We start from the raw sequence: 13525 nt of genomic DNA on the forward strand, positions 1-13525 counted from the left end.
AACGCATTTCCTGGCACACAGTAAGTACTTCATCAATATTAACTACTAGCAGATAGGAGACTTAGGGAGATGGTCAGAGAGGGGAAACAAAAGGAACAGAAAGAAGAAGGGAAGGTGAGTCTAGCATGAAGTATTTTCTAGCCCCAGCTCTCACATTATTACACATTTAAATATCTTCCTCATAAGTGTGAACCAAAAATACTCTTACCATCATTCTGTATGAGATACTTCTACACTTGAAGAATTATCATCTTTTGATAAGAAGCAAGAAAAACGGTCTCTTTACACTCATTTTATTAAACAAATAAGGCTGGTAGAGGAACTTTTATTTAATGCATAAACATATAATTCTCTTTATTAGAGAAATTGTACATATCGGTGAATATGGTCAATGGTCACATCTATGGGTTAATTCTTTAAAAATCAGAATCAATAATTAGGATAGATTCTATGCTCTCTTTGTTACATTGTGAAGTGTCTTGTGTAGTCATATTCTATTGTTGGAATGACAGCTTGTACAAATTTCAAGAAAATTAGAAGATACCTAAAGGTCTTTAGCTAAGGAAAACAGATTGGTAAATACTTCTATGATTTAAGCTAACATTGTAAGTATCCATTTTATTAAGCAATAACTCCTCAGAAAAAATACAGAAGACAAAATCTTAAATCAAGTATATTATATTAAAAAAATTCATTCATGCAATTGGTGTCTATTCAGCATGAGGCTCTCTATAAGAATGACTGACCCGGCCGCATTTAATATTTGCATGTAAGACTTCTTAATGAGTACAAGTTCATATTAGCCCAAATATTTTAATATAAAAATAAGGACAAGGTTGTACATGTTTAAATGATTGGGAGATGGTCTTTTTATTGCCTACAAGTTTGCTAGAGTATGTTAGAAAATGGGACAGTGTAAAGAATATAAAAATACTGAAGTAAAAGAACAAAAAATAAGTAAAAACCCTCCATAAGGAATGATTCTTGGTTAGTATATGTACTTGCCATATACTATACTGGAATAGTCTTTAATAAATCTGCTATACTGGACTGTCTTTAATAAATTCCTGAATTTTTTTCTATGTTCCACTGTACTTAGAAACATTAAGAGATTAATTTTTCTCAGGGGAATTGATGACAATTATGAATTATATATAGAGTCTTCCAAGTTGCTACACAGCTTCCAAAACAGAGATAAATGCTCAAATTATGCATAATAGAATTTTAAGAGTAATTCTGGTTTGGACCAAAAGTTCTTGGTTTGTTTCAGTATCAAATCAGCCCAATGTTTCTCTGAGGCACACATTCTATTAGCAATGCTTAGTTTATCTGTAGTTCCAACACAGTGGTGACCCCTCAGTCTACATCTAACACTGAGTGGCAGGAACCACCAAGTCGAATGTCAATCTAGCATCAAACTAATTCAAGCTATTTGGTATTTAAATCATTGACTCTTGACTGCTTTTGATGAATCCATGCTATGGGTACGTGTATTTCAGGATCCAGTAGTTTACTTAATTCCTCTTGCTAACCCCAGAGAAATAAAGAGGTGCTCTTATCTGGAGAAAAATGAAAATACTACATTTGAAGACAACCTGAAATAGATTTCAGGTGCTTTACTTTTTAATTAACCTATTTATTTAATCTGAATTCTTTCTTTGCTTCAGAGACCTCAGACTGACAAAACCCAACTTTACTTTTACCTGATAGAAAAGTACGTTTTTGATAATATGTTAAATCAGAAATATACTTGAAAAGATATTCATGTGTTATCCTCTAAATTCACAGGTTATTCATCTTTCATCAACAGATTAAGCACTTTGAGTTTCTTTTCCATAAAGAGTTCACAGTTGTGCATACTCTCAGCCACTGCCTCAACAAACAAAAGCACTGGCAATATGCCACCTAGAAGTACATATTGCTCTGAAGCTCTGTATCAAGGCAGAGCTAACTGGTGCACACAGGGACATGTGCTTATCAACTGAACAAGGCCAGAACTATCACAATGTAACATTTTCTAAATAAATTAAGGACTCCCACTAAGACTTCCAGATGTGTGGGGCTAAAATAAGTTATACTACTGTGCCTTAAAGTTTATACTAAATTTCCCAAAAAGGGGGAAAAAAAATCCCAGAAGCAATTTTCCTCTAGTCGCATACACAGGTAAGGATACATATGAACACCAAGTTCTCCCCCTCCTTCTGCAACAGTCTCAATGATTTTCTTCATCACCTCAGCATGCCTAAAAGCAAAAGAACACATCTTATTAGTATAGATCAATTGGATCAAAGTAGGAAAAGCAAGTTTTTGTTTGCGAAGAAACCTACATTATTACACCTATGTTATTACCGCCTGTGAATTAATTTTAATATATAATAGTACTATTGTAAAATATTCTCCTCCCTACTCCCCAACAAGCCAGATTGTTGAGTCATGCAGACAGTTTTATTGTAGCCACGGTAGTCACAAATGAACACAATGGGACTAGTTAGCTTTCCTATAATGGGGGTGGAAGGGAGGCAGGGCAGAAAATCAGAGAAAGGGAAATCATGCCAGGGCATAAATACAGAGCAAGGGCTTTCCGCTCTGAGAAACAAAAAAGAACCTAAACAGGCAAATTCAAAAAAGCTACATGGTTAACAGCTGGTCAAAAAAAACACAAAGATATTTATAAGGCTGTGATTTTGACTGTTTCAATGTTTAACAGAGAGTAAACCAAAACTGAGTTAAAGAAAAGCCAACTGGTCAGAGTTAAGAGGTTTATATATATTTTTTTTCAGATTAAAATTATCTGATTCTATTTAGAAAAATTTTTTTGGCTTTATATAAAGAAGGATATTTATCTGAAGTTTTCCACAAATTTTTTTGTGGCCAACTGGTGAATCTCCTATGCTATAGAAAAAGGTGGCATCAAAGTAATTGCCTGAGCATATAATTGAGAAAAGGGCACTGTACAAAAGAAATGAACTTTTACACATATCCTGGCTTAAATAACACCACTTCAATTTTTATGAGTACAACCTTCATGAAAGAGGCAGTCAACTTAGAAGATGAGAATAAATGTATTGGCCCTGAGAATATGAAGACATAATCTGAGGCAGCCAACGGCAAGGCCTAAAATGCCCTTGCAGTCTCATTTTACAGGGCCCCAGCTTTTTTTTGCCTTATTTACATTATATTCCATAATACAGTCATTTACTAAAATGTTTAACATCACCAGTTAAATTATTTATCTCTTTTTCCCATTGAGTAAAGTTTATACTTCAGAAAGAGACCTGCCTCAGTTTGATAAGCTCTGTCCTAAACTCTCAAGCCATAAGAGGATCCAAAAAAATAACTCTCAAAAATGAAAACCTTTTAGATTAGGTAATTTTAGATAGTTTTAGTTTTAAACCAATGACTCTTGAAATACTTTTCATAGTTAGCATTATTAACACTCTTAATATAAATAAACTTGAAAAATGAACTAGACTTCCTATGGGATAGATTTTTGGAATAAAAAGGTTGTTAAAAATGAGAAGAAAATATTAAAGGATTTTTTAAAACAAGACTGTTGCCTCTAATTATTCAATGGAATATCAGCGTTTTCATCTGAAAAATACTGTTACCAAAATTGCTCAATGATTTGTAGAAGTTACCCATTAGAAATAACTGAAAGAATTTAGCATGTAATTTTTTTTTAAGGAAAATTCTAAGCAGATCATATATATAGATTCAGTTTCACTCATTTGGCCCTGTGAAAACACATTAATACAAAGAAATCCCAAATTATAAAATGTACTTGATTTGGTAGGGCTGAAAACCTCTTAATTGAAAAGTAAAGGAATAGAAATTCTACACACATCTCCCTTCACTAACCAATAAAAAGAGATAAATGGTCACCTAGAAAAAGCACAAAGTTAACTTTACATTGCACATTCGCAGAAAGATATATCACAATAGAGCAAACCATGTCTAAATGATTAGTATTTTTTAATCTAAAAAGGATCTTCCAAAGTATTCTTGGAGCTAATAACAGGAGTGAAATCACAAAGATCTATACTATAACTAAACATACACAAAGGACAAAAATTATTCTTAATGAATTTAAACTTAAAGGAAATTGGTAAGGTTTTTTTTCTTTGTCTTATATATTATTTAAGCACAAAAACATTCCTAAGGAAGATAAAAGAGAATTTTATTTATTAAGTAAATTTTTTCTGTTCGGGCACCATGTTTATACAGACTCCCAAGTAGTAAATCCATGAAGTATACACACACACACATGCACACAAATACACACACACGCACACAAATACACACACACACAGACACACCTGCATGGGTGAACTGAACACATAGGAGGTGGTGGAAGATGAGGGTGATTTTCAATGGTCACTGTTTTCTTCACATGATCTTGACTGATGTCTTCATACATGTGCTCAACTGTTAAAGGCTGCCGTTGCTAAAACCATAAAAAGTGCTTCATTTGAAATTATTGTTTAAAAACTTTTAGGCCTAAACTTCAGGGTTTATACTTATCCCCACCTCCCACATCACTTGCAGTTCTGAATTCTATACTATTTAGAATCACCAGATTATTTTGGGCCAAGGATTTATTTACACCAAGTAGGGAGGGAGGGAGGAGAGAGTCTGTCCATCAAGGTTATGTGACATCAGCCACCATCTAATACAGAAAAGATCCTACAAAAAGGCAGGTTCATGGCTATCAAAACATTTTATAACTTTCTAACATCTTTTAGGCCGATTTTGTTTTATTTTCTTGTTTCCCATTTATAGTCATTGGAATGACAGGTTAAACAAGTTACTTTTATTTCAGTTATCCTTTAATTCAATTAAGTGAAATTCTTAAGGAAAAAAACTACATGCAATATGATCATTCTACAAATGCCTATATATCCAATAGATATAATCTCAAACAAAATTTAATACAACAAACCAACTTCAATTTTCCTCACATTTTGAAGGGATAAATAAGCTCAGGGACCAAGAAATAAATGTAACAGATTATTTCTGTTTAATTCTTAGCAGTGGTGGTGTTACAATGGATAATTCAGTTTCTTCAAAATAAGAATCAAACTCAACATAAATCACAAAATTATAAAACAAATGATTTGTAAAATTTAAAAGGCAAAAGTATATATCCATGGGCCTAACGACAAAAGAATTCAACACAAAAATTTAAAATATTTACATTAAAATGTCTTTCTTTATTTTTACCTCATCATAGCCGAACAACCATAGTCGTGGTGTCTGGTAGTATTTATCATAAGTGATGTAAAGGTCATAAGTTCTGGTTTGCAAAATAGCATCTTCACCTCCAGCATCAGTTTTAGCTTTACAAGCTTCTACTAGTTTCCTTGTATCTAGAGTAGCCTGGTAATAGTGGAGAAAAATTTACAACCATTAAAATCACTATGAATGTCTTGTTTTAGAAAATCTATTTTTCCCATCCCATATATTTTTTATTCAACAGCAGATATAACAAAATTTAAAGCTAAAATGTTATATACTGTAAACAATGTACACATATTAAAAACTCATTTGATAGATCAAGATATTAAGAACACTAATCCCCAAGTTTACTCATTAAAAATTAACTAAAGAAAAAACTTGATTTACAAACCTCATCTGTTTCCAACAATCCACTCTCTTCATATTCTGTTTAAAAAAGCAACAAAAGATTAATCAAGTTCGAAGTAATTTCCTAAACCAAATTACATATTACTTCAGAGTATCATTCAAAACCTGGGTTTTTGCTTTTGTTCTGACTGAAGATATTGAATAAACATGAGGGAGCTAATTCTATACTTCTAAAGCAGCAGACACTTTACCTGACAAAGCCAGAGAAAGTTAGCAGGCTTAAGGCTTGGCCTGTGCTACAACAGTCTATTACTAATACCAACTGGCACAATAATACTGCAGAGCCCTAGGTGACTCCATAGGGTGCACAAGGCTATTTATAGAATTGCATAAAATGTGCTCGTTAAAGTCATCACTGACTTCCACTTGGCTGAATCCAGTGGTCAATTCCCAGTTTTCATCTTAATTGACCTCTCAGGAACATCTGGCATGATTTATTCACTCTTCCTTGGAACGTTTTCTTTCCTCAGCCTTTAAGATACTACATTTTCCTGGCTTTCCTCCCACCTCACTAGCTTCTCCTTCACTATCTCCTATGCTGGTTCCCCTTCATCATCTATAGTAACTATGGGCTCAGTTTTTGGACCTTGTCTCTTCTTTATCCACACTTACTCCCTTGATGATTTCATCTAGTCCCAAGGGCTTTAAATGCTGATGACTCTTAAATTTATTCCCTGACTGCAAACATGGATACCTAATTGTTTACTTAGGACTACAATGAGTGACTAAGGAGCACAGCAAATATCACATGTCAAAAACTGAGCTCCTGACTCCCCCTCCAAAGCCATTCACTCCTACAGTTTTCCCCATCTCAATAATGACATCTTTCCAGACATTTGGGTCAAAAACCTTGGAGTCACACTTGAGTACTCTCTCCCCCTCATGTCACATCCAATCCAGCAACAAATCCTTTTTTGGCCCTACCCTCAAAATATGTCCAGAATCTGCAGCTTCTCATCACTTCCAATTCCTACTCGAGGCCATGCCACAGTCATTTCTTGCCTAGATTATCAAAATAGCCACCCAACTGTTGTCCCTATCCCTTCACTCTATTCTCAACACTGAAGTCACAGTGATTCTGTTGAGATGTTAAATCTCGTTCTCAGCTGTTCCTCTACTTAGAAAAACCCTCCAATGGCTTCTTGTCTCACTCTGAGTTAAAGCCAGGGCCCTACAAGATCTGGTCCCCGGGTTACCTCTCTGATTCCATGCCTTATTACTCTCCCCTCTCTCCTCTCTAGACATAGGAGCCTCCTTGCAGTATTTTATACAAGGCACACATGCTCCCACTTCAGGGCCTTTGCACTCTTCCTCAGATATCCAAACAGCTTGTCCGTTCACTTCCTGCCAGACTTTACTTAAAAGGTATATCCTCAATGAGGTTCTTCCTTGACTAACCTATTTAAAAATTACAACACTCATCGTACTACAAGACTCCCTATCCCCTCCCACCTTTATTTTTCTCCCTAACACTTATAACCATCTAAGACAGTATATATTTTGCTTATCTACTGTTTTTTGTCTGTGTCCCCTAAATCAAATATTAGCTCCGTGAGATCATGTCTACTGCTTTGTCTCCAGCACCAAATACAGTAAGTATCTGATACATAGATACTGTATTGCTTGATAAATATTTGATGAATGATGGATGAAAATTAACTGTTATATTAGATACCAACAACACTGTTTTTAAGCAAAATTCCATATATAGCAATTGTTTCTTTAACTCTATCCAAGGGAAATGTAACAAACATACTAAAAGGCTGCCAGATATTTAAGGCAGTCCCACAGCTTGTACTCTAAAAACAGTATTTTATTCATAAGGTTCCCCACTCCAACCGGGACAACTGTGTGCCATTCAGAGACAAATGGAACCCAGAAAGAGTATTTGTACAGAAGGTGGTTCTGACAATTATGAGACATCCACGTAGAAATGAAACTAAACAAGTAGATATGAAATTCAGGAGATCTGGGTTGGGAGTTGACATGGATGTCTTGAGCACAGAAATGGTATATGAGGTTGCTGTGAGCAATTTCGGTTACAAGTAACTCATTTGGATTTCCTCAAAGAATAGGAGTACACAGTGGAAATAAGGACAAGACTCTTACTAGAATTCAGGAACAGATATACAGCTAGGTTTCACAGAAACTCAAAGTAATTTAGGAAACAAAACTAAAAAAGGTACTTTTAAGTAAAGGCTATGCTGGTTGATTAGGCTATGCTGTCACCTCCTCATCATCGAACACCACTTGCCATTATGGTGCTTCAACTCTACTGACACTACCTTCTACATTTGCATTCTCTCTCACTAAATCCTATGTATTGGGAGGATTTAGCCACCTTACAGCCTCCAAAATATCTGCCCTGTCTTTTTTAAATCCTCTTCCTTTTTCCAACTAACCCTCTCTCTATACACACACATATTCATATTTAAACTCTCATAGAGAATCTAATGTAATTTATATACCATTTTTCCTGATGTAAACAATTCTGTGCCAGACCACAGTATTCAATTACAGAAGTCATAAGAGTAGATAAAAATCTACCTGGGAGTGAGCAGAAAAAAAAAAAAGTGAAACCCCATGAAATAGTAACATTTAACAGTGAAGCAGAAGTAAAAGAGCCCAGCAAGATGACTTTTTACAAGAAACAGTCAAGGAAAGAGGAGGAAAACCCTGTGTCAAAAAATCAAGGGAGGGGCTTCCCTGGTGGCGCAGTGGTTGAGAGTCTGCCTGCCGATGCAGGGGACACGGGTTTGGGACATGGGTTCGTGCCCCGGTCTGGGAAGATCCCACATGCCGCGGAGCGGCTGGGTCCATGAGCCATGGCCGCTGAGCCTGCGCGTCCGGAGCCTGTGCTCCGCAACAGGAGAGGCCACAACAGTGAGAGGCCCATGTAATGCAAAAAAAAAAAAAAAAAAAATCAAGGGAGGAAAAAAAAGAGGAGGAAATGGTTAACAGGATCAAAGCCGTATACTTTTAGACCCGTATTACCGTGTTCTGTTAGTACAGTGGGTTTCAGTCTCTTGTAACAATGATTCACTAATGCAGTGAGTCTCAGCTAGCAATCCTAGGAAGGCACTTCAGATTTTCAGGGAGCAGTGGGGGGATTCCATGTAGTTCAAAAGGCCCCATTAAGAATCACTATCATAAGGTTTTAGTAGTAAGATGTTATCAAAAAGGAAAAAGAAAATACTAAATGCCAGAACAAATTTTGTTCTGTTCTGAAAGAATTTAAGAATTAGCTTAAGAATCTGTGTCTTACGGCTGTACCCAGCATTAAAGATTTATGATCAGTACTGATCTCAGCAGAAATAATGCTATCACAGCTATGCTCTGGGTGAAGTAGAAGAGTCTAAGACCAAGATAAGTTCTGTGCTGATTAAATTTAAACTAAACAAATCCTCTCTAGGCTGTTAAATGTTAAATTTAGAACTCAATGGAGTAGAATTCTTAACTCACATCCATTACACCAATTCTAAAAGCAATATTCTATTGTGAGTAAAGCAAATCCGGAACACAATACCTTCCATATCTGCAGCTTCTCCTTCATCTTCCTCTTCCTCCTCCTCACATAATGCTGAGCAATCCTGGAGTTTTATACTGTCCTTTGAAATTGATTATATTTAAAGTCACTTAAATATGTTCATTAGTTCAAATACTGAGCACCCACATGCCGGCAGTGCTAACTAACCACTGTAAAAATAAGAGTGATAAGATAGTTCTTATGCTCAAGAAACTCCTCCATCAGATGACAAACCCATAAGCCAATCTTTAAGAGTGATGTGCTAAGTGCTGTGACTGAAAAATATAAAAGTATCATAGAAGCACCAAGTCATCTAAAAAAGTTGCCAGCTGCACTTCCAACAAAACAATACTTCTAGTTAAGCAATTCATTAGTATTAGAAAACCAATTCAAAGTTAACTTGCACACTTAAAGGAGAAAAAGCTATATATCTATAAATCACAATACATTTATAAGTTAAATTTATTATTATAAATATCATATTTTCTAATTTGTTAACATTCCTGACTGAATTAAGCAATTACAGTTACTAGAACACATAAGATTTCAGTTCTTAACTACATTTGCACTAGAATGAAATAATGCTAATCAAAGCCAAGCCTAATATACAATTATCATTTTCACGAAATTAATATTCTACAAATCTGAAGTCAATGTAGTAGGTAAAAAAATTGGACATTTAGTTTCACCTAATTTATAATTTTACTCTGGATAGCAAGTATTCTAAGCACTAAATTATAAATAATCATGTAAATTCTATATTAAACAGGAAGTGACAGGGAAGATATATTCCAGTTGTAAATTATTCTAAATATTCAACCTTTACTAGGACATAAGAATGTTAAGTGTGATACAAAGTACCATATTAACCATTATTGCATTTATTAAAAATTCTTAAAAGAATTACCATAAACTTATCAAATAATGCTATCCACACTCCTCTGCCATTTATCATTCCCAAAGTGTGAAGCATACATACTAATGGCTGGAGTAAACAGGAGCTTCTGAAGCAGCAAAGCCATTTATGTAATTTTTCCTTTATCATTCAAATTCTCCAAAAAGTAAAACTTCAAAAGGATGAATTCTCAGGCTGAACTGAACCTTAAATCCCTAGCAAGCATAAAACTGTACACAGGGAAAAAAATATTGTTTTGGTTTCTAACACCTTCTGTTAAGCCCCAGGTAACAAATCCCAAAAGATCCAAATGACGAAAACACATAAAGAAAACTATCTTAAACTAGGAACTGTTGTAGTTGAACGTTTCATAAGGACAAAAGGAACACAATTATTCTGTCCAAATATTCTATCTTCTAAGAGATTTGACTGTGAACAAAATAGTTAAGAAAAGATAAGGGTGAAGGCATTTCGTATTTTTTTCTATATTATTTCAAACAACTATATCAAAAATATGAAGACAACTGTAATCATTCTTTCTCTAGAAATGGAAAAGCTAATGTAATACAGATAGTCTAAATTAACTGAAAACTTTCAAGCAGAAAATTTCTACCCAATTATATATTTTTACCCTTCCTTCAAATAAACTGTACAATGAAACCCATTTAGCTTCCACTCATCCAAAACGTCATGATTTTGGATGACATAAACTAAAGTTTCCTTTAAATTTTCAAAAAAAATAAAATAAAACAAAAAAACAAGAATCCTTCAAATTAGCAGTAAATTAAGAAACTACAGAAGAAATGAGTAAATTACTTAATGTTTAAACTACAAATTTAAACACGATACCATCAGCAGCTACTGATCAGCAAGTAAATAAATCCCCTCAAAACCTCCACTTGAAGACCATTTTGTACTTATACTTAAAAAAGCCGTTTCTTTTAGGGCTTCCCTGGTGGTGCAGTGGTTGAGAGTCCGCCTGCCGATGCAGGGGACGCAGGTTCGTGCCCCGGTCCGGGAAGATCCCACGTGCTGCGGAGCGGCTGGGCCCGTGAGCCATGGCCGCTGAGGCTGTGCGTCCGGAGCCTGTGCTCCGCAACGGGAGAGGCCACAATAGTGAGAGGCCCACATACCACAAAAAAAAAAAGCCGTTTCTTTTAAAATGGTCTAGAAATCTTCCCAATTAGTAAAAAAATTTGTAGATTTTAACCAGTTACAATCTCAAAAAATGTTCTTAACCATTTGACAGATTAAAGAAAAGAGAAGCACTAGGAAACAGCAGTGTTTTGGTATGTTGATGTAGAAAAATGAGAGGGAATAAAATAGCTGGAATTTAAAAGAGCTTGATAATAAATAATTAGAGTTTGCATAAAAATGATATGAATAATCTCAAAATAAATATACATGCAAATAACTAGGTCACTGAATTTAGAAACATAAGTAAACAACCAGTACCTTGCTTTCCAGTGTAATCTCCTTAACTGCTTCGGTTATTCCTGCAATACCTGTTTAAAATTCAGCAGAATATAACTAAAATTAAGTTGTAAACTTCCTCCATTTACCTGATTTAAGAAATATAAAAATACTTATTACCTAAATTCTCAAAGTTCTCTGAAACAAGGAGGCAATGTTAGCAGCACTTTCACAAATGAACTCTTAATAGGAATAAATAATCCCAAAGGGTCCTTTCATATTAAAAATAAAAAATTTTAAATACCAATTTAATATTTTACCATAAATTATCCTACTCTATCATTCCTCATTTACTATTCTTCACTTATTTACTTTCCTTGTGTGAGTCTATCTAAATAAATATTCATCCTCATAAAATGAACAGATTAAGAGATTACAGGAATCATACAGGGTTGGTCAAAAGGTTCATTCGGTGTTTTCCGTAAGATGGCTCTAATAGCATTTAGTTATCTAACTTCATTCCAAACAATTTTTTTAGATTGTACGTGACAGCTGTCATATCAGCATGCATTTAAAAAAAAAACATCAAAATTGGTGAATTTTTGTGTAGCCATTTTACTGTTGAGGATGGAAGAAAAACAACATTTTCGGCATATTATGTTTTATTATTTCAAGAAAGGTAAAAACATAACAGAAATGCAAAAAAAAGATTTGTGTAGTGTATGGAGAAGGTGCTGTGACTGATCGAACATGTCAAAAGTGGTTTGTGAAGTTTCGTGCTGGAGATTTCTCTCTGGACAATGCTCCACGGTCAGGTAGACCAGTTGAGGTTGATACTGATCAATTTGAGACATTAATTAAGAACAATCAACGTTACACCACATGGGAGATAGCCAACATACGCAAAATATCCAAATCAAGCGTTGAAAATCATTTGCACCAGCTTGGTTATGTTAATCACTTTGATGTTTGGGTTCCACATAAGATAAGCAGAAAAAACCTTTTTTTTTTTTTTTTTTTTGGCTGCATTGGGTCTTTGTTGCTGTGTGCAGGCTTTTTTTTTTCTCTAGTTGCGGCGAGCAGAGGCTACTCTTTCTTGCAGTGTGCGGGCTTCTCACTGTGTTGGCTTCTCTTGTTGTGGAACATGGGCTCTAGGTGCACGGGCTTCAGTAGTTGCAGCATGGAGGCCCTAGAGCACACGGGTTTCAAATTCGTGGCACGTAGGCTCTGGAGTGCAGGCTCCGTAGTTGCGGCGCACAGGCTTAGTTGCTCCACGTCATGTGGGATCTTCCTGGACCAGGGATCGAACCCAAGTCCCCTGCAATGGTAGGTGGATTCTTAACCACTGCGAAGTCCCTGGAAAAAACCTTCTTGACTGTATTTCCGCATGCGATTCTGTACTGAAACATAATGAAAACGTTCCGTTTTTAAAACAAGCAGTGACGGGCAGTGAAAAGTGGATACTGTACAATAACGTGGAATGGCAAAGACTGTGGGGCAAGCAAAATGAACCGCCACCAACCACACCAAAAGCCGGTCTTCATCCAAAGAAGGTGATGTTGTGTATATAGTGGGATTGGAAGGGAGTCCTCTATTATGAGCGCCTTCTGGAAAACCAAACGATTAATTCCAACAAGTAATGCTCCCAATTAGACGAACTGAAAGCAGCACTCAGTGAAAAGCGTCCAGAATTAGTCAACAGAAAACACATAATCTTCCATCAGGATACCACAAGACCACATGTTTATTTGATGATCAGGCAAAAACTGCTACAGCTTGGCTGGGAAGTTCTGATTCATCTGCCATATTCACCAGACATTGCACCTTCGAATTTCCAATGATTTCAGTCTTTACAAAATTCTCTTAATGGAAAAAATTCAAATTCCCTGGAAGACTGTAAAAGGCACCTGGAACAGTTCTTTGCTCAAAAAGATATAAAGTTTTGAGCTTCCCTGGTGGCGCCGTGGTTGGGAGTCCGCCTGCCGATGCGGGGGACATGGGTTCGTGCCCTGGTCCGGGAGGATCCCACATGCCACGGAGCGGCTGCG

The 13525-nt window shown here is 35.7% G+C and overlaps 1 protein-coding gene across 1 annotated transcript in view; it reads right to left on the bottom strand.

Moving 5' to 3' along the window:
- Positions 1-277: 277 nt before the first annotated feature.
- Positions 278-13525, bottom strand: part of ATG3 (autophagy related 3) — a 29208-nt gene continuing 15960 nt past the window's right edge. Inside the window, exons 6-12 of the mRNA XM_030836783.3 lie at positions 11520-11569; positions 9170-9251; positions 5627-5661; positions 5221-5376; positions 4317-4444; positions 2174-2242; positions 278-544 (exon numbers count right to left, since the gene is read on the bottom strand). Of these exons, the coding sequence (XP_030692643.1) occupies positions 463-544; positions 2174-2242; positions 4317-4444; positions 5221-5376; positions 5627-5661; positions 9170-9251; positions 11520-11569 (602 nt within the window). The 3' untranslated portion in view covers positions 278-462. The remainder of the gene's footprint in view (positions 545-2173; positions 2243-4316; positions 4445-5220; positions 5377-5626; positions 5662-9169; positions 9252-11519; positions 11570-13525) is intronic.

The sequence above is a fragment of the Globicephala melas genome, chromosome 4 (genome assembly GCF_963455315.2).
Source record: "Globicephala melas chromosome 4, mGloMel1.2, whole genome shotgun sequence".
In the NCBI taxonomy this organism is placed as follows: Eukaryota; Metazoa; Chordata; class Mammalia; order Artiodactyla; family Delphinidae; genus Globicephala; species Globicephala melas.